This window comes from Squalius cephalus, assembly GCF_949319135.1.
Source record: "Squalius cephalus genome assembly, chromosome: 1".
NCBI lineage: Eukaryota > Metazoa > Chordata > Actinopteri > Cypriniformes > Leuciscidae > Squalius > Squalius cephalus.
Genome location: NC_137122.1, coordinates 55,145,888 through 55,168,507, shown reverse-complemented (window position 1 = coordinate 55,168,507; position 22,620 = coordinate 55,145,888). Strand labels below are relative to the sequence as shown.

Genomic DNA, 22,620 nt, shown 5'->3' with positions numbered 1-22,620 from the left:
ACTGACACACAACAGTCGTATCCTGATCATCCAGACAGATTTGATGTGTTTTCTCAGGTGTTGTGTAGAGAGAGTGTGTGTGGACGCTGTTACTGGGAGATTGAGTGGACTGGGAATATTGGTGTGTGTATATCAGTGTCATATAAGATCATCAGCAGGAAGGGATCGGGTAATGAGTGTGCGTTTGGATTTAATGATCAGTCCTGGAGTTTGGAGTGCTCTTCCCCTATTTACAAATTTTGGCACAATAAGATACGCACTGATCTCCCTGTAAAGTCCATCAGCAGAAGAATAGGAGTGTATGTGGATCACAGTGCAGGAACTCTGTCCTTCTACAGCGTCTCTGACACAATGAGCCTCATCCACACAGTCCAGACCACATTCACTCAGCCGTTATGTCCTGGGTTTTGGGTTTATTCTGGATCATCAGTGAAACTGTGTTGATGTTTCAGAACAGATTGTAGAGAGATTTTACCCATAATACTTTGAGCTGCACGATAAATCAGTAACAGTGAAATACAGAGACTCTTATTTTATTTTATTTTTAATATCTTAACTTCTGCCACAGAAATAACAGAATAAATGTGTGTATTAAAGGATAATTCCGGTATTTAACACTTTGAGTCTATTTTGTAGTTTGTTTTGGATGAACTAGAGTGGTGGACACAGAAATTTTGACAATGGTTCCTGTCTCGAGTTTTTGACTATTTTAGAATCACCTTTGACCGCTTCAGAATGGAAGTCTATGGGCATGCACGAACATGTCCTTAAAACAACCCTAAACATTCGTTTTCAAAACTGTGCAACTCACCGAGTGGTTAGTGGTGTTCGTTGATGATTAAAAACAAATATATCGGCGCAATGTATGATTGCAATCCGTTTATTTTGCTATAGTGGAACTATTTTTTCAGATACCTCACAACCGCGTATAAACTTCCGCTCGATATTTGAGTATGAAAGCGTGAGCACACTCCCGACCACTTTATGGCGACAACCACTTTGCCGTACAAGAACGCTGTACGGAACTAGGTGTCTAGCGCATAGTATAGAGCTGGTAAGTCCCGCCCCTTCCGTAAAACCCCGCTGGACCTCTAGGTTGAAAAATCGTCAATGCAAGTGAATGTGAGAAAATAATTATTTTCTGGTCCCGTTTGAACTGTGCCATGAATGTGAACATATGTTGTCTGTGAATTTTTTATATAACTTTTCATGTTACGAGTTTGACAGTATATGGTATGATTCTTCGGCTAGCAGTTGTGGAAAAGACATAACGAGAAAGACTACATGTCGCCTATGTGACGTCACCCCATAAAGTTGACTTACCCGTGGTTTTCGCCAACCTCAACGATTTTGTCCTCTCCCTGAAAGAAGGCGGTGAAGTGCACCAAAGACACAGCCATGTTTAGCGGGATCCGTGAGCTAGTGTCCGTGTGCGAGTGGTGTTGACGTTTCAAACGCGTCGAAAGCAGCGAGGAGTTGTAGTCCACAAAGTGCTCACACACAAAGTCTACCCGTATCAAACTTCTACATGCTAAATTGTAGCATTCTTTACACGAAAAGTTATATAAAAAATTCACAGACATCATATGTTCACATTCATGGCACAATTCAAACGGGACCAGAAAATAATTATTTTCTCCCATTCACTTGCATTGACGATTTTTCAACCTAGAGGTCCAGTGGGGATTAGCGGAAGGGGCGGGACTTACCAGCTCTATAGCCATAGACAGTAAAAAAAGACGGAGAACCGAGCGAAAAGACTACAACCAAATGTAAACAGACCCCTTTCCGTTTCCGGAAGCGCAGTAATATCAACGAGCAATGAGTCCTCCAACAGAAATCAATGGGATTTTACAAAATGCCAAATAAAACACGACAGAAACTGTATTTCGCCACTCTACTTGTTTTGGAACATCAACGAACACCACTAACCACTCGGTGAGTTGTACAGTTTTGAAAACGAATGTTTAGGGTTGTTTTAAGGACATATTTGTGCATGCCCATAGACTTCCACTCTGAAGCTGTCAAAGGTTCTAAAATAGTCAAAGTCGAGACAGGAACCATTGTCAAAATTTCTGTGTTCACCACTCTAGTTTGTCCAAAACAAACTACAAAATAGACTCAAAGTGTTAAATACCGTAATTATCCTTTAAATCCTTTATAGAGTCAGTAAGAATGGTGTGTGTGTGTGTGTGTTTATCAAGCTATAATTGTATTGATGGAAATCATATTCATTTAGTTTTTATTGTAGTGACACATAATCATTTTAATATTACTATTAAAAGTACCTTTCATTTGAAATTATTAAACACAAACAAAATGAAAAGATTAAGGAATAATTTATAATGAAATAACAGAAATGGTTGTGAACAATGTAAGGAGTGAAGATGTGGAAAATGACATTAGTAGTGGAGAAAATAGTGCTGGAAAACAATCACAGTTCAAAATGTGAGGAAAATTGTGATGCAGAAGATGAGGGATGAAGAAGCACTTTCTGAGATTTCAGATATTGGGCCACAAGGGATGGAGATCATGAACTCTTTACAAGAAATAAATGACTTTCACAACGTTTGATAAAGTTGTTGATGTAAAATAGTCCTTTCCAGATATGGAGAAATGTATCAGTATTGTTGTTGCGAAAAGCAGTGAGCTCTAGTTCTGGATAAAAAGAAAAGATTCAGCTGAAAAAGATTAAATTAAACTAATGAAACTAAGGAAAAGAAAAGTGCAGATTCAAAAAAAATATTTACTTTGTGCTTTTTTCTTTTCTGTCTGTCTTCTTCTTGCTTCTCTACATGGATGTGTGGAGAGTCGAGCCATTTCACTTCAGATCAACCAATAGACACTACATCAACATAAATGGAGCATCCAAAAAATCCATATATTGTCACGTTAAAAGCTCTCCCAGTATAGGGTTGGGAGAGGATAACTGGATTAAATTAAATCAAAATGGAGAAACGTAAGCGTGGAGGATTCACTTCAGTCCTCTGCCCCGGAAATGTGAGCCAACCACTTGATGATGCAAAAATACAATTATTTATTTTTGTTAAACAAAGAAAATGGAAGCATTCAATCTTCAGGAGAAGGTCTAGCCAAAACAACAAACAAAAGGGGAAACTTACTTGTAACGGTCATCAGCTGGAGTGCCCTTGAGAGCCAGCAGAGGGAACAGGAACATACAACAGAGAAAGTATACATCACATAATATCAACCAAAACAATAATAAAGGAGACGACAGCAAATAGGACAAAAAAATATACAAATATATATATATATATATATATAAAAGAGTTAGGGCCAGATTACATCACATAAAGATGTTCACATGAAGAGATCAAAGGCAGAACAAATTCTAACAGTCCTTATAGCTTTCTTATTAGTAGATACTGAAATCACATTTAGATAATTTTCTATTTCTTTTAAGAAAACTGAGAAGACAGGTTAACAGTTTGAAAATTTGCATTTGTGAATGTAAAATTTGCTTAGGAAAAGAATTAAATTAATAACAAAACACATATTTTTGTTTGTGGGGTCTGAGTCAAAATACCCAAATATAATGTTTCTCATATGTACTGAGAAGCCTGGCCAAATCTTACACTTGACAAATACATCAATATCATCCCAAAGCTTCTGAGTGTAGTGACACGACCAAAATAAGTGAACCACTGTTTCATCAGAATTCAAACAAAAAGAGCATGTTAGCTCAATGTCAGACTTATATATTTGTATAAATTTCTTAACAGGATAGAACCTGTGTATGAGCTTAAATGAGATTTCTTTCACTTTATTTGTGAGAAAGAATTTCTACTGTGAAGACCAGATTTTTTTCTAGTTAAGGTTAACAAACAGATTATTCCAAAAGGAAATAACAGGTGGAACAGAAATCAAATTCTTAAGAAATAAAGATATTATTTTATAGTTTTTAGCTTTCGACTGAGAAAAACAAATTTGACCAACAGGAGTATCACAAGGTTTAGGAAAGGATGTAGTAGATACTGGGATGGAGTAATTACAGTTTTTAAAAAGCATACATAAGCCAGAGGGAATAGCACCCATTACTGTAGCAAATTATTTTGGGGTTATTGGAATTTTGGTATTCGGAATGAAATTCTGAATATCTGAACAAAAGACCTTGTTTATTAAACAACTTCTCCACCAAAAATAAAGCATTACTGAACCAATTATCATAAAAGAGAGATTTATTCTTGAATAAAATGTTCTTATTGTTCCAAATAAAACATCTCTGTGGTAAATAGTTATGTTTATAAATTAGTGCCCATGCTAAGAGAGCCTGACGATGAAAGTTGGAGAGTTTGATAGGGAGTTTGGATACTCATAATTACACATTAAGAGAAAATTAATGCCACCAAGTTGTGAAAAAAAACAAGTTGAGGAAAAACATTCCCGATAGAAGATGGTTTGGCGAGGTACTGATTCAGCCAATTTATTTTTAATTGTTGAGGGAATCAAAGTCAATAAAATTCAAACCACCACTATTATAAGAGTTGAATATGACTGATTTTCTCATATAATGAGATTTATTTTTCCATAAGAATTTTATTAAAACCTCATTAATTAATTTAGAAGTGGTCTTGTCCACAAACAGAGACTGGGCTGCATAGGCCAGTCGAGACAGACCCTCTGCCTTATGCCTCGTTTCCACTGAGCAGTACGGTACGGTACGGGACAGTACGGTACGGTTCGGGTCTGTTAACCATGATCTGGCTAGCGTTTCCACTGCCAACAGTACCCTTACTTGATAGGCGTGGAGTTTCGATCGACGTCATTTTCGCGCGAAGAAGAACATAGTAAACTACAATGGATGACATACAGCAGATCTTGTTCTTGCTCCTCGACATGTTTGTCACAAGAAGACAAGCGCCGACATTAGGCTTTTCTCATTATCAAGTAGCCTACGCAAAGTTTGTACTTGCCATGTGCGACTCCTACAGCGCGTTCTTAAAAGCGTCACTCAGCTCGCTCTGCTACTCCGGTTATCTCTGTTAACTTACTCTGTATGTACATTTTAAGCAACAATAAAACGAAATATGTTATAAAACACCACTCTGCCTCTTTTCGTTTTCATTTAAATAAATTAAACCTTATAGGGACACAAATGTGGTTCATGCGCAACGCATATTGATTATTCACTGCACGTTATACGTTATTCTAACAAAACGAAATTTAAAACACAACCCTAACGTTACCTCTTTTCGTTTAAAAAAATAAATAAAATAAACATATTCCAGGCAATATATGCATTTGTACAAATGTTGCAATAAACATCAGTGATAATCTTGTAATAAAAATGACAAGAAACCATATTTATTTTTGTAAAATTTCAGTTTTATCAATAATAGCCTATATAAAAGTTTAAGTAAAGTACAAGAAGCTATACAATAAGAAATAAAGCAAACAATTCAGTCAAATATCCAAATGCAGCGCGCTAGATAGTCTAACATTACAAGTAAAGTTAAACACAACTTAGCCCTCAGCCAAAACGATTGACAGGGAACTCATTATATATTCACGGGACCAAAGATCGCCCGTTAGGTCTACACAAAACGAATTATATCTTATGTTTAACCACTACCGTCGGAGTCAGCGACGAACGCCGAGGACTAGCCGAGGAAAGGCTCATCCAGCCGGGAAACATGAGCGCCGAGCGCCCGCTGAACGCATGGATCTCACAACCGGGGGAAAAAATAATCATCTTTATAAATAACCACAGATTTGAGCTTTAAACAACTACATTCTCGCCTGAAAAACTCTTAAAATTACATTTCGTGATACAGTAACAGTAGTATTATATTAAACTTTATATTAAAAAATGGCGCTTCTTATGTTGTCATTCCTCTTGTAGCACGCGCAAGTGACGATTCTCTGTCAACCAATCAACGTCCTGCAGTGAGTCTAGCTCCACCTTTTAGTACCGTTCCACTGTGCTAGGTACCCCAATGGAAGGGTACCTAAAAAGTGGTACGGTACGGTTCGGCATTTTGGTACCATTCACAACTTTTGATAGTGGAAACGCAAATAAATGCGTACCGTTCCGTACCGTACCGTACCACTCAGTGGAAACGAGCCATTAGTGAGCAGTGCTCTACCTTTTAAGGACAGATCCCTTTGTAACCAGCAATTGCATTTTTTTTTTTTTTTTTTTTTTGAGTTTTGGTAATAATAGGTTTGAAGTTTGCTGAACACCTACATTCATCTTTAGTAATTTGTATACCTAAATATGTTACCCTATTTTTAACAGTAATACCCTCAATTGAGGTAAGAGAGCAATTTTTAATAGGTAGCCATTCACATTTATTAAAATTTAGATTTAATCTAAAGGCTTTAGAAAAGGACTGAAGACTACCCAAAGCCACTGGAATTTGTGAAGAATCATTCAAGAATAAAGCTGTATCGTCTGCTAATTGACTCATTTTTATTTTAGTGTTGACAATTGTGATACCCTTTAAAGAACTGTCATTGATATGTAGCCTACGCTAAGGAATTGTGTTGCAATTAGGAATAGGTAAGGGGAAACTGGACATCCTTGTCTATCTCCTGGTTTTAAAAAGAATCTAGGTGAAGTACCATTACTTACACTGTTAGACCTTACCGGTTTTTTTTACAGTAAAATACTGGCAACACTGTTGCCAGTAATTTACTGTTAATTGTACAGTTCTTTACTGTTATCTACAGTATGTTACTGTAAAAATGCACTAAAACTCAAACCGACTGCCTTAAATTGACCAACTGTCATTTAAATGTATTAACTAAAATTTATAATGCATTAATAAAGTGAGTAAAGTATTACTGTGAACTTATTTCATTTGAAACCACAATTTTTTTAGTAAATAAAGAGATTTCCACTGGACCAGCAACTACACAGTCACTGCCTTTTAAATAAAACAACATACAGCAAATCATCAATGATTGTAGACCTTCTTCTGGACTGAAGCACAGGCTCTACTCTTCTGCACAACGGTGACCCAAAAAACAAGATTTTACAGTAAACTACTGGCAACAGTGTTGCCAGTATATACCTGTTTTATAACTTACAGTTTATTACTGTTAAAATACATTTTGTGGGTGTGTCTTTTTATCTTACACTGTTAACCCTTTCAACCCCACAGTAAAATCCACATCACAAAGAGTAAAAGTAACATTGAAGCAGTGTTGCAGTGAGATAATTAAGGGAATATGTAAGTGATTGTTGAGTATTAGTGATGAACACCTGCTGTTAACAAGCAGAATCACTGAAGGAAAGAGGAACACACAGAAAATAGAGAAACACAAGAACTACAACTGACTTCCAGCCATTACACATTATTACACTTATTATTAACCAGTATGACTTTATCTCTGTCATACATCTACAGAAGTTGTTATTGAGATGTTTAATTGAAAATGTTTGGTTTGAAGTCACCATTATAGAGATCAGTGCTTGCTTTAGTTGGGATGCTGATGCTAAAACATTAGTGTTTCTTTTGCTGCTTGAGCTGTTTTTGTAAGTCACACTTGTGCACACACACAGTTTATGTGGTTATGTTGATTATGGTGATAAAATCATCATATAGCCTGTTCATTCACTAAGGAATTAATTCCTACTCATTTAGTGTTTAATCCTCAATCAAAAGTGTTACATTACCACCACTGTGAAACCACAACAATAAATTACAATGACTTATTTTTTTATAACACATCATGCATAAACCAAAAAAAAAAAAAAAAAACAGAGCTATGCTGTGTTTTAGAAACACAGAGATATCACAATTTAGCACATGAATCTCAACAATGGTGGCAATATTGTTTTATTATTCATGCAGCAGTGCATGCTGGGAGTTTTATTTTATCCTGGAACCCAGCATGCGATTCAAATTGCATTGCGACATGAAACTTTTGATTGTCACCATTGTTGAGATTCATATGCTGATTGTTGGTGTCTGTGTGTGTCTGAGTCAAGCAGGAGTTAAACATGTTTTAATGCACTATATGATTACAATATTCTTCAGAAGACCTGATTACAGAAATGTTGATTTCATGTTGTAGATTCACAATTAAATATGCTAAATATGAAATACCCATACATTCAAAGAATATATAGAGGAAAGATCTGAAAATCAGACGTGTCCAGGATGAATGATAAATCATCACAAAAGCTAAAAACAACTAAACATCTTTCTCTTGACTTTTTCTTGCCATAACAGATGTGTTTTATAAACTCACTGTTACAGCAGCCAAAGAGAGATGAATGGTATGAAGTCAAGGGACAAGAGACCAACTAAAGCAAATACTGATCTCCATCATGGTGACTACAAACTTTATTATTAACTCAATCTCTGTTAATTCTCAACAAGAACTTTTGTACATGTATGAAAGAAATAATGTTAAACTGGTTTGTAAACTGGTTTCACACTCAGTGTTGCTGAAGTCAGTTATAGTTTCTGTGTTTCTCTTTTTTCTGTTCTTGATTCTCTGTCCTTCAGTGATTCTGCTTATCGGGTGTTCATCAGTGTCTCAATTCACTCACTTCTTTTCATTCAAGTGGACTATATTAGTGAACTAATGTAGGGAATAGTGATTGAGGGTATAGGGTGTGATTGTGAAAACAGCCTCTGAGTGTCGATTTTGAGCACTGTTAATTCACAGTATATTCCTGTAGGCTATTTTTATTTTCTACGGTATATTACTGTTTTAATGAAAAATGGTATGATATTGTCAGAATTTGGCCTTTTTTTACAGCAAGGGTTAACAGTGTAGCTTAAGTGAGCTGTTTCCGTTTATGTATAGCATTTGGACCATTCTGCAAAAAAAGTCGCCAAAGCCGATTTTTCGAAGAGCCTGAAATAAAAATTTGTGTTCCAATGTGTCGAAGGCTTTGTAATAATCTAAAAAGAAAATGAAGCCATCATTGTCAATTAATTCTGAATAGTCTAACATATCTAACACTAGCCGTATATTATTAGAAATGTGTCTTTTCTGCATTAATCCTGACTGTGTTTCGTCAATTATAGAGTTCAAAACATATTTTAATCTTTTTGCTAGGACTGCAGCTATTATTTTATAATCATTATTTAATAGTGTAATTGGACGCCAATTGTCAATTAAGAGGGGGTCTTTATTTAATTTTGGTATAAGAGTTATTAATCCTTGACTTAATGTGTCTGGAAGTAATACTTTTTCTATACTTTCCTTATATACCTTTAACAAGAATGGTGCTATACTGTGATTAAATAGCTTGTAAAACTCTGAGCTGAGTCCGTCTGTTCCGGGAGATTTGTTGGTCTTTAAACAGTTAATAGCTTCCTCTGTCTCCTTCAATGTGATAGAGGCGTCACAAAAGTGTTTATCTAAATCTCTCAACTTGTTTATATTAGGTAAAGATTTAAAGAAATCATTCATATGTTGTTGGGGAAAGTTAGAAGTATACAAATCACTATAAAATTCATCACAGAACTTTGCTATACTTTTTAGGGTCATCACTTATATTACCATTAATCATTAGTTTTTGAATTTGGTTGTTTTTAGCTTGCGGTCTTTCCAATCTGAAAAAATATGCCGAGTTTTGTTCACCCTCTTCAATCCATTTTCTGCGCGATCTAATAAATGCCCCTTCAGCTTTATGTTTATATATGTTGTCTAATTTGCACTGTAAATCAACCAATTCTGCTTTTTCACAATCAAGTAAATCATCCACATTTTTAGATAAAAGATTGGTGATTTTGCATAGAACAGAATTTTCATCAGTTTTTTTTCTTTTTTGCCAAATCAGTACTAAATTTCCTAAGATATTTGCCAATTTCATATTTAGTAAATTCCCAGTTGCTGCTGTAACTATTCTCCTCTCTTGCTTTATTCCAATTTTTGTGAATTATCTTGTTAATTTCATCTTCTACTTCCCTGTATGAGAGAATGGAGTTGTTAAGTTTCCAGTAAGAAGAGAATCCGTGTACATTGTCAGAGGCAGAAAAATGGGTACGAATAAAGATACTCTTGTGGTCAGAAAATGGTGATGGCAAAATATCAGTAGAGGCATTGCATAATTCTTTAGAGATAAGCCACATGTCAATTCGGGATTGTGAGGAGAGAGAGTTATTACTGCATGTGAACATCTTTTGAGAGGGATGTAACGCTCTCCAACTATCGATCAATGAGAATCTTTGCATAAACATTTTCAAGTATAAACTAGTATTGTCAGGGAGTTTTGGAGGCCATCTGTCTATGCTGCCATCTAAAGCAACATTAAAATCTCCACCAAAAATAAGTATGGAATTTGGGTATTTAGTTAATAATTTTAACACATGTTCCTCTAAACGACTAATAAAGGCTGCATTTTCTTTCTGTCATGTGCCTCAACAAGTAAAGTCATAACATAATGATACATTTGGAAATCATTAGTTAATGATTAATTAAAGCAGACAACTGGAAGTTGAAGTACATTGCTTTGACCAACTGTGGTAATTAACGCATTAATTTATACTTTTAGTTAATAAAATAAGTTATTAAGTAATTAATACATTATTACACATTTAATTAATAACAATTCATATATTACTTAATCTATTAATCATTTAGAATCTTTATTAGTTACTGATGCAGTAATCATTAATTAATGGTTTAGTTCTTCATGAGTCATACATTAACACATGATTATCTGTGCATTAGTTAAGCATGAATTAATGCAGATTAGTGCACCCGTATTGTAAAGTGTTACCGAAATTTCTTCAGCAACCCCCCTAATTATGGTGTTTCCCATAATGCTCAACATTTCATTCTGTATTTCAGGGCTGGTGTAGGGGTGATGCTTCTGCAGCCAGCTTGCCAGGTTGTGGTCATCCTCTGCCTTATCCCTGAGATAAGTCTGGAAGTTTCCCTCCTCGTTGGAATGGCCTCTAAGAGTCAAGCCCTGTTTGGAGAGATACCTCACAGCACCTACAATTTGTAAGAGAGCAGACCTGGCTGCCTCTTGAGCACTTGCTGATCTCATGCCTACTGAAAGCTTCCCTACCCTTTCTCCAGTTTCTGAAGCCTGTTGATATGAAGGTTGGTTCAGCACTTTTGGCCAAGGTGGAGGTTTTCTGCGCAAAGGTATTCATGCAATGAATACACAAAACCCCCTTTATTTGATGGCTGTAGTGTAGCCAGGGGAACGCTTTGTACCAGCTGTCCTGGAACCTTAGTGTCCGATTTGATTGGGTAAGTGGCTCAATATCCCTTGCACTGGGCTGGTGCGGGCAGTCCAAAGGATGTTTGAGGTGGATCCTCTCATTTTGAGTAGCTGGCTGCCCCTGAAATGTAACTAGTTCATTGGATATGAATAAATGGGTAATTGAGTAGTAGTTTAGTTAAATGGCATCATTTTTGTAAATAGTTATTTGTGTAAATAATGTAGTAGTTTAGTAAGTGGAATCATTTTTGTCAAACAGTAATTTTGCTGTAGACATTTTCACCTACTATACCCAATGTTTAGAACTGTTGTGGTATTTATGCAAATTAGCACATACATAATTACATTATGCACCGTTTGTCCATATTAACAAACAATTTTTGTTTGTCTTGATGCAAGTAATCAACTCAGTACTTTTCATGGTGATATCTAAAGGTTATTTTTTTTACCCTATTTACGTAAGAAAAAGAATGAATAGACGTATGAATGGGCTATATTTGGGTCTTTTTCGAAACTTTCCCCTAATGGGATTCTTCTGGACTTTTTTTTCCTTACTCAGGACATATTGAGGATACAAAATCAGTTGCTTCTGTTGCAATTTATTCAACCTATTTTCATAAAATGACTGGACTAGATAACGTCCATAATAATTAGACTTTGGGTTAGATTTTTTTTTACCGGTTTCAGTGGTTATGAGGAGCAACATGAGAGAGAAATTTGGTAATCATTGTTTAGGTACATTAAACCACGTCACGTCCATGTCATATTGTCAACATGTCATATCATATGTCTTATGCTTTTTGAAAACTTACTGCTTTCTTCTTCATAAAACGAGTCGGACATCATCACATTTTTGTATACATTTTTATTTATTTACATTAGCTACAGGACATCGTCTTTCAAAACATGACCTGCGCGAAAGAGAGAGAGAAAAAAAAATGCATCATTGTACCCAGCACTTCTGAAAATGAACTTCCGAATGCGTCTTTGTCCCCAGCACATTTCAAACCAAACTGATGCCCATGGCCACATGACAAAAAAAAATCTAATTGGACCCCCTCTGCGCAGCTGTTGTCACCACATCTCTAGGACATAACTGTCCCATCAAAAGCTTTACATAACTCTAATCAAAGGCTTGCAACTGTCTTGCTTCTTGTAGTTCAATACTAGCACAATATTTACTGCTGGTGATTTGTAAATGCAAGTCTGCATACAGTATGCAGTTCACTATTTGATGCAAGATTAAAAGCCACCATAAAAATGTCCTTAAGGCAATCCTTTACAGTCTCCATGTATTTTTTATTGTAAAATTAATGACAGATTTCAAAAAAGAAAAAAGAAAAAACCTAAATATATATTAACTTTGTAATTAAAATAATTTTTTTAATTAAAATAAAATAAAACGTTTTAATTAAAATAAATAAGTTTTGAGGTTTGGAATGATGGGAATAATAAAGTCTGTATCTATAGATGTTATTTACCGGCCAAAATTCAGTCTAAATGAACGCATCAAACTGGATTATTTTAATATTGTCTGTAACTTACATGCAGGTTGAGGTAACTGTTTCTAACTGCATCCAGTACAGACAGGAGGTTGTTTTTTTTATGTCATAATGGTCATTATGTGAGAAAATAATTTGTGTTTGATTTCTGTCATTAATAAATATTTCATTTTCTTTTTTGTTATGGTAAAAAGAGCAAGAGAGACAGTCAGAGAACCCCACACAGCTCCATAGACAGTATACAGACTCCCTGGAATGATGCTAAGTCATTAACACAATGTTGCTCACCTTCTTCACTGGGACAGGGAGGGGTGCAGTTATGGGGAGACTGGGGTGCTGCTGACTCATCTGTTTTTAAGTCTGCTAAAAGGGGCTAAATGATTTAAGATGAATTTCTTAGTAAACGTTTCCCTGCACTGATTAAATGTTGATGAAATGTAGGCTAACACTAGCCTGCAGCTAGCTAGCTTATTTCACTATGGATGTTACGATGTAGGCAGGAATGAAGCAGAGAGAGAATCCATATGCAAGCGTTATTTTAATAAAACAAACAGGAAATCCAGGTAAACAACAGAACACGGAACTCAGGACCAGAACAAGGAAACAGCTACAACGACCGACAAACAATAACTGAAGCACAGAGGTTTATATACACAGGCAAACAAGCTAAACAAGATAACAAGGGGGTGTGGTTAATCAGAAACAGCAGGGTTCTCAAGTCTCACGCATTGGCCGTGAGACACACGAAATTCAACCAGTTCACACGCTCACACGCCACACCGTGTATTTCTCACGCTGAAAAGGCAATGCCAACCAAGCATGTCATGTCATGCAAGCTTTATATATAACGTTGTATACGAGGCGCGGGCACACAAAGTGAAGTTTCCTGCCGCCAGCGCGTATCTTGGCCAGATTGCGTTCGTTAATAGGCAACACAGATGCGCGAACACACGGAAGTTGACGGAACATTCTCGGCCAACGTACGTTCGTTACTAGGTAACCAACAACATCGCGCGAACACACGTCGTGATGATGGAGAAGGTAAGTTGGAAGAAAGCTCGTCTAACATTTTTAGGCTTGAACATTTAATATATAGCCCATCGTATACATTATTATTGATGCAGTCAAAAACTCTACAACTACTTTGCAACCAGGCCAGAAGCTTTGGCTCAGTTTGGCTAGCTTACGTTATCTGAAACTAAGGGAAATGTTAGTGGGTATGGGAAGGAATGAAGATGTATCTCTTCATTTTATTTTAAATAAATGTAAATTTATTTATTTTATTTTATTTTAAATTATATATTATACTGTATGTATTTCTAGTTACATTAAGGCTACATACGTATTAAAGCAGAGTGCTCTGGGTAATATATATCCTGTCAAAACATACATTAATCATTGCCATTGCATTTGTATTTTTCAAACACTTACAACACAAAACACATTTCATAAGCTGGAGTGTGTACTCTTGTGTACACACACACACACACACACACACACACACACACCTTAAAGGAGAACTCCGGTCAATTTTAACATTGAGCTCATTTTTTTGTACATTTGGAGTGCTGTCAATACAGAGAACAACGACAAAAATCGGTGTTGCCTACACCGAGTTATTCTATTTTTAAAATTTGCACCCTGTTGACTTCAATGGGGCAAGTACTAAACCTGCTTTTAGCCTCTTAACATCCTTGATGTGTCATTACAAGTGCACAGAAAATGTGAGTGATTCCTTCTGAGTGAACACGAGTGAGTCTGACTGCAGTAGATGTGAAAGAAATGTATAAAAATGATGTTATTTAAGCCAGCGCAAATACCTTTGTTTACATCCTGTTTTTCGGTTGAAGTCCAAAGTAGTCGATTGCAGAGTTCACACGCATAGGTTTAATACCTATGATCACGCGCGTGAACTCGGCAATCGACTACTTTGGACTTCAACCGAAAAACAGGATGTAAACAAAGGTATTTGCGCTGGCTTAAATAACATCATTTTTATACATATCTTTCACATCTACTGCAGTCAGATTCACTCGTGTTCACTCTGAAGGAATCACTCACATTTTCTGGGCACTTGTAATGACACATCAAGGATGTTAAGAGGCTAAAAGCAGGTTTAGTACTTGCCCCATTGAAGTCAACAGGGTGCAAATTTTAAAAATAGAATAACTCGGTGTAGGCAACACCGATTTTTGTCGTTGTTCTCTGTATTGACAGCACTCCAAATGTACAAAAAAATGAGCTCAATGTTAAAATTGACCGGAGTTCTCCTTTAATAATACTCTAATATGTCATTTGTTCACAATGTCCCACCACACAATAAATCATTATACCGTTTCGACTAGACATATTCAAAATGCAAAAATATTTGTTTTTCCAAACTGTTTGGAGCAATTCATTATATTTTTGTAATTTTTGTATAACTTATTTGTAATTTTGAAATATAACATTAAAGAGTATATTTGATGTGATGAATTGCTCTGTCATTTATTAGATTTACCAATTGTTATAATTTCAATTTGTGCGGGTTAACAATGGTTAAAATTGGGGGGCGGGGACAGGTGGGGGCGGGGCTCCATTAGGCTCCTCCCCCAACCACATGTGATCTCACTCCAAGCTTTTGATCAAACTTGAGAACCCTGGAAACACCTGGGGAGACTAATAAACAAGAAAAACTACAAAGGACTACAAAACATGGCACAGGACAGGAAATAACAAAAGTCCACACAAGACAAGGGTGAACACAAGACAGGAATCATTAACGTTACAATGGACAACAGGTTAATACCACTCACAGACTAAAGGCTACCCACCTTTCTTGAGGAAAAACTGGGTTACAGATTGACACCCTTTCTTTTGTCTTCCCTCTCTCTCTTTTCTCTCTTTCCTTTTTTGAAAACCAGATTTTCTTTTACTATGCAACATTGTGGTCTCTGTGTTTCTGGCACATTGACTGACTGTCTGCAACTAAACACCGCGCACGCTAAGCCAGGATAGCACCATTTCATGCAGATACAGCGGGGTGGTCGGTCAATATGAATATTTACTTTTTGGTCAATGGGGATATTTAACTTTTATTGCCAAAATAAGTAAAATCAAAGACATCATCAATTTTATTATTATACTCAATGATGATGGTTTATATAGTGTATAATATAATAACATTTTTAAATTAGTTTTTACTTAAATGTTGGGGCCCCTGTCAGTCAGAGGCCCTTGGAATTGTCCTAACTTTCTAACTATAGGCGCCCATGTGCACATGTCACTCAAACACAGAAGCAGGACACTATTTCAACTCCTCAGTTCAGTTCAGAGAAACAGAAACTGAAGTATTGTTGAGCTGTTGTGTGTTTGTGTCTCTCTGTATTCATGCAGTAAAATGGCAGAAGCCAGAATTTCAGTGGATCAGGATGAGTTCATGTGTCCAGTGTGTCTGGATCTCCTGAAGGAACCAGTGGCTATTCCCTGTGGACACAGTTACTGTAAGATCTGTATTACAGACTGCTGGGATCAGGAGGATGAGAAGAGAGTCTACAGCTGCCCTCAGTGCAGACAGACCTTCAGTCCAAGACCTGCTTTAGCTAAAAACACCATTCTGGCTGAACTGGTGGAGAAACTGAAGAAGACTAAACTTCCTGCTGACTGTTACGCTGGAGCTGGAGACGTGGAGTGTGACGTCTGTACTGGAAGAAAATACAAAGCCGTCAAGTCCTGTCTGGTGTGTCAGGAATCTTACTGTCAAACTCATTTTGACCATCATGAGGAATTTCCCTCTCGTAAGCCACACAAAGTGATTGATGCCACTGGACGACTGCAGGACATGATCTGCCGTAAACATGATAAAGAGCTAGAAATGTTCTGTGTCACTGATCAACAGTGCATCTGTGTGTGGTGTAAGGAGAGTGAACATAAAAACCACAACACTGTATCAGCTGCAGCACAGAGGACAGAGAAACAGGTATGAACTGAGAGGGATTGATCACACAGAAATGAAAGTGTCTTCATTTACTCACTCATTTACTCATGTTGATCCAAACCGGTTTGAGTGAGTTTCTTCTGTGGAACATAAAAGATGACATTTTGAACAATGTCTCGTCTATTTTAGTTTATACATTGAAAGTCAATGGAGTAAAAAAGTTTCAAGCTCCAAAAAGGAGAAAAAGCATAAAAGTAATCTAAACAACTAGTGGTTAAAGAAAGGAGTACGCTTAAGTGTATTGACATGCACTTGTAGTGTACTTCAAATTAAAAGTATATTTAAAAAAAAACTGTACTTGCAGATAATATAATATTAATTAAATGAAAGGCCACTTAAGTGCGCTTAAAGAGGGTCAACTTTCATGACTGTTTCATATGTACACTTTATAAAGTACACTTTTTTATAATGTAAAATGAAAGTTTTACTTTAAAGTACATTTTAATAATATTTAATATTTCAATTTAACTCAATAGAATTATGAAATTACATTATATACTTAAATCTTACTTAAGTGGGTCAAAAAGTCACTCTTAAGTTCAGCTAATTGCTTTATATGTACATTTAAACTATGATACATTTTCATTTAATAGCAATTACATCGTGTCTGAAAACATTACGTTCAGTTCATACTTATTTCACAATTATATTCTTTTAAAGTGTATAATTTCCAAAATAAGTACACTCTTTAAAATATGCTACTTTTAAAAGAGCCTTTAATACTTCACAAATCAAATCATTGATAAACTCATGTATGTGGAGCCCAAATCAAATTTGATGACATCAAAAACATCAAACTTCACTGGTGTTTGTGTCATGACATCATGGTGTTTAGTCATGTGACTGTGACATGAAAGAGCCAATGAGGTTTGATGTTATTGACGTGTCACCATATTTTATTTGGCCTCTGTAAACCGCTGAGACATTCTTCTAAATATCTTCTGTTGTGTCTCACAATAGACAGAAAGTCATACAGGTTTGGGAGCGACATGAGGGAGAGTAAATGATGATACTAATGATATAAAACTACACTGTAAAAAAGAATACATTGATTTTATTAATATCTAATTAATAAAAATGAGGCAACAGATTACAAGCAATATTATTAATTACATTTAACAAATTAGAATTGAGTAATAATTAATCAAATGAATTCCTTAAAAGTTAACCATTTAAAATGAGTAAAATTTACAAAATATCTTTTATTGCCAACATTGAAGACACCTGGTGTTAACAAGCAGAATCACTGAAGGAGAAAACCATAATTAAAGTGACCATTGTGGAGATCAGTGTGTGTTTTAGTTGGGCTCTTGACCTTAAATTTTGTTTGGCTGCTGTACATGAGTTATAACAGCCAGATGAACAAAGAGAAAAGGTGATCTGATGGTGTTGGTTGTGTTTTAACATAATCATTAATTCACAATCATTTGACCTGAATCACTGAACCTCATATAGAGTCCAATTTATGAGTAAGGTTTACTTTATTAACTATAGCAGCACTGGCCTTGTACGGCATAATATTTTTTTACTTTTACAATGTAAGGCAAATAATTTCTAAAAAGTTTCTCTTACATAAAAAGGAGACACACAGACATCAATAATCAGCCTGTGATTCTCAACAATGGTGACAATAATAAAGCATGTTGCAGTGCATTCTGGGTTCCACCAATCAAAACTCATCCATGGCTCCCATCATGCATTGCTGCATGAATAAATAATGAGCTTATGTTCAGAGGTGATCTGTTTGTCACCATTGCTGAGATTCATACGCAAAATCTTGATGTGTGTTTGTGCCAAAAAACAAAACAACAACAACAAAAAAAACCCATATATTTATTTATTTTTTATTATTGATTTGATCATTTGGATTTCATTGAAAAGGCTAAAAATATTATACTGCTGTAGTTAATAAAGTTAACTTAAGTCATAAATTGGACTCTATATGAGGTTCAGTGATTCAGGTCAAATGATTGTGAAATAATGATTATGTTAAAACACAACCAACACCATCAGATCACCTTTTCTCTTTGTTCATCTGGCTGTTATAAATCATGTACAGCAGCCGAACAAAACTTAAAGTTAATAATTTAAGGTCAAGAGCCCAACTAAAACACACACTGATCTCCACAATGGTAACTTTAATTATGGTTTTCTCCTTCAGTGATTCTGCTTGTTAACACCAGGTGTCTTCAATGTTGGCAATAAAAGATATTTTGTAAATTTTACTCATTTTAAATGGTTAACTTTTAAGGAATTCATTTGATTAATTATTACTCAATTCTAATTTGTTAAATTTAATTAATAATATTGCTTGTAATCTGTTGCCTCATTTTTATTAATTAGATATTAATAAAATCAATGTATTCTTTTTTACAGTGTAGGCACTGATGAAATACTGCTGACATTCATTTCAGGAAACCATGAATCTGTGGTTTGAACCAGACAGTAAAAACTTACCATGCAAGATCTTTAACCACTTCACCAACTCTGGATTCATGTAACTTTAATGTTTGTATGACAGTAGCTTTATGTGTCATTCCCTGTCATTGGTTTGTCCTCCAGAAACAGCTGAAGGAGACGCAGATGAAGATCCGTCAGAGAATCCAGCAGAGACAGAAAGATCTTCAGCATCTGAGAGAGGCTGTGAAGTCTCATAAGGTGAGTCTGGAGAAGAAGAGAAGTTTGAGACGTCTCAGTTTGGACTCTGTCAGTCGTGCTGAAGCCACTGTGTGATTGTGATGTGTGTGTAACAGCGCTCTGCACAGACAGCAGTGGAGGACAGTGAGAGGATCTTCACTGAGATCATCCGCTCCATTGAGAGAAGCCGCTCTGAGGTCACACAGCGGATCAGAGATCAGGAAAAGACTGCAGTGAGTCGAGCTGAAGGACGACTGGAGCGACTGGAGCAGGAGATCAATGATCTGAGGAGGAGAGACGCTGAGCTGGAGCAGCTTTCACACACACAAGATCACATCCAGTTCCTGCAGGTAACAGAGATCTAGAAGAACAGGATCATAGTGGACTTGAGCAAGATCCTGCTATGACAGAGAAACATTTCATGAGAGCAGAATGAGCCGTTGACTGAGATGTTGTCAGGAATTCAGTCAGATTCAGTCAAGTGTTGTGTTATCATATAATCATCAGTCAGACTCTCATCTGATCATCTTCTGTTTAAAGAGACACACTTACAAAGCACATATGGGAAATTTACCATTAAATATTAACTCATTTTTCCTTCTGGTTTCTTCTGTCTTGATGAAATCAGTGAACTTGATGGTATTAGTATCCACCCAACTAGATTTTTCAACGCTATCTCACAACCAATTCGTACGAATTCGTACGAGTGATAAAAAGGTGGCCAATTCGTACGAATTTGTACGACCTCACTTGTACGAATTTGTACGATTTGTCTAAACCCACGTGATGGGTAGGTTTAGGGGCGGGGTCAGGGGAATGAATTCATACGAATTGGCCAATTTGTAAAATATGTACGATTTAGCAAAAATCGTACGAATTTGTATGACCTCACTCAGCTTGCTTGGGCCCGCAATCGCTGCTCGCAGCTATATTTATTTATATGTATATATATATATATATATATATATATGTAAAAAAAAAAAAAAAAAAAAAAAATATATATATATTCTTTTTTTTCCCCTATTTATATATATATATATACAGTGTATATATATATATATATATATATATATATATATATATATATATATATATATATATATATATATATATTATTACATTTTTTTGGATGCTAAACTATTGTTTATTATAGGCTTTGTACTTCACTCACATTCCAATATTGAAGGGAAAAATTATCCTCTTCACATGTGCAAAAAATGAGCTTGGAAACATCACAGTTGAGCGGTGATTACAGGTGCTGGTCATAAAATTAGAATATCATCAAAAAGTTGATTTATTTCAGTAATTCCATTAAAAAAGTGAAACTTGTATATTATATAGACTCATTACATGCAAAGTGAGATATCTCAAGCCTTTATTTGTTATAATTTTGATGATTATGGCTTACAGCTTGTGAAAACCACAAAATCAAAATCTCAGAAAATTACAATATTACATGAAATCACACAGTAATTACACAGTGATACCATGGTCATTGAACCAGGTTTTGGTTATTTTGGCAGTGTGGGCAGGTGAAAATCCTGCTGGAAAATGAAGTCAGCATCTCCATAAATCTTGTCTGCTGAAGGAAGCATGAAGTGCTCTGAAAATGTCCTGGTAGACGGCTGCGTTGAGCGGACAGCACAGTGGACCAACACCAGCCGATAACATGGCTCCCCAAACCAACACAGACTGTGGAAACTTCACACTGGACTTCAAGCATCTTGGATTGTGTGCCTCTCCATTCTTCCTCCAGACTCTGGGACCTTGGTTTCCAAATGAGATGCAAAATTTGCTCTCATCAGAAAAGAGGACTTTGGTCCACTGTGCTTTATTAAATCCAGAGTCAACGCAGCCGTCTACCAGGACATTTCCAGAGCACTTCATGCTTCCTTCATTTTCCAGCAGGATTTGCACCTGCCCACACTGCCAAAAGAACCAAAACCTGGTTCAATGACCATGGTATCACTGTGTAATTACTGTGTGATTTCATGTAATATTATAATTTTCTGAGATTTTGATTTTGTGGTTTTCATAAGCTGTAAGCCATAATCATCAAAATTATAACAAATAAAGGCTTGAGATATCTCACTTTGCATGTAATGAGTCTATAAAATATACAAGTTTCACTTTTTTAACGGAATTACTGAAATAAATCAACTTTTTGATGTCTTTCGGGAAACGCACCCCTGAGCGGCTCTTGTTGACTTGACAAGTGACTCGCTTCAATGTCTTGAGATGTAGAATGAATAAATCCTTATATTTAGCAAAATAAGCAAGCTGACATTCAGTACAACCCGTGTTATTTATTTAGAATACATACAAATGTAATTTACGTCTTTTTTTAGTTTGTCAAGAGATTTAAAGCACCGTTTTTGAAGACTGCGCATGTGCGAACGTGCTCTACTATGTAAGAACGAGCCAAATATTGAGTCTGGTAATAAAGCAAAATAACTGAGAAAAATTAGAAATGGCCTTCAGATGCCATGTCTGTAACTTATATGACAAAATCTAGCGTTAATTCGATCTCAAACAGATTAATTAAAATAAGTTATTAGTCCACCACGTGCGAGACATCATAAACCAACGTGGTTAAACGATACTTTGTGACATGCGGTTTCAAGGAAAGAGTCGTGATTAGCTAGTTGATTTCTCCAACGATGCATCGTACTATGGTAGTTAAGCAGCGAGCTATATAGTTGTACGGGAAACGCACCCCAGATCTGATATAGTGCAGGTTATTGGCTGAAGTGTGGAGATGATGAGTTCCCTTTCGTAGTCACTCCGAGTTGCGTCGGATGACGACAAATGGGGTTTCGCTTAAAAAGCCAATCATCTTCGAGTATATAATACGAGCCAATGGCAAAGAAATGCCATGGGTCTGCGGAATTTGCATAGCGTAACTCCGCCCCCACCCTGGGGGTATATAAGGAAGTGCGCTGGCAACATGCAGATATGTTTTCGCTTCGGAGCCAAGTTGATGTACTTCACTCCACAAGCCAATCCTGAGATTCATCTCTCTTCTCTTCGAACGAGCCTCTCTCCAAGTGTTGGTGTGACAGCGAGTTCCAGCGAGTGCACATTCCCTGCTTATCTGTGCAGTGATTTGCCAGTGTTTGTGTGTTCTCTCCCTGGTCGCTTCAGCATTTGCGGAGAAATCTCCTTTCTAAAAGAGCTTGCACGTGGGCACGTCTTTTTAAAGATGCCTCGCCCGTGCACTTCTGGTTGCGGTCTATTCATTTCTGACTCTGATGGGCACAATCGCTGTCTTGTGTGTCTGGGTATTGAGCATGCTAAGGCAGCGTTTGTGGATGAGTCATGTTCCCATTGCGGGAACATGCCCA

General features: G+C 36.3%; 2 protein-coding genes across 2 annotated transcripts in view; both read left to right on the top strand.

The window, feature by feature from the left end:
- mcrip1 (MAPK regulated corepressor interacting protein 1) overlaps positions 1-22,620 on the top strand; it is a 362,891-nt gene that overhangs the window by 142,769 nt on the left and 197,502 nt on the right. The window lies entirely within an intron of this gene.
- LOC307166329 (uncharacterized protein) overlaps positions 1-22,620 on the top strand; it is a gene marked incomplete at its 5' end in the record, with an annotated part of 39,815 nt that overhangs the window by 10,228 nt on the left and 6,967 nt on the right. Inside the window, 5 exons of the mRNA XM_079884620.1 lie at positions 100-392; positions 10,780-10,935; positions 15,994-16,621; positions 19,202-19,297; positions 19,393-19,626. Coding sequence (XP_079740746.1) covers positions 100-392; positions 10,780-10,935; positions 15,994-16,621; positions 19,202-19,297; positions 19,393-19,626 — 1,407 coding nt within the window. The remainder of the gene's footprint in view (positions 1-99; positions 393-10,779; positions 10,936-15,993; positions 16,622-19,201; positions 19,298-19,392; positions 19,627-22,620) is intronic.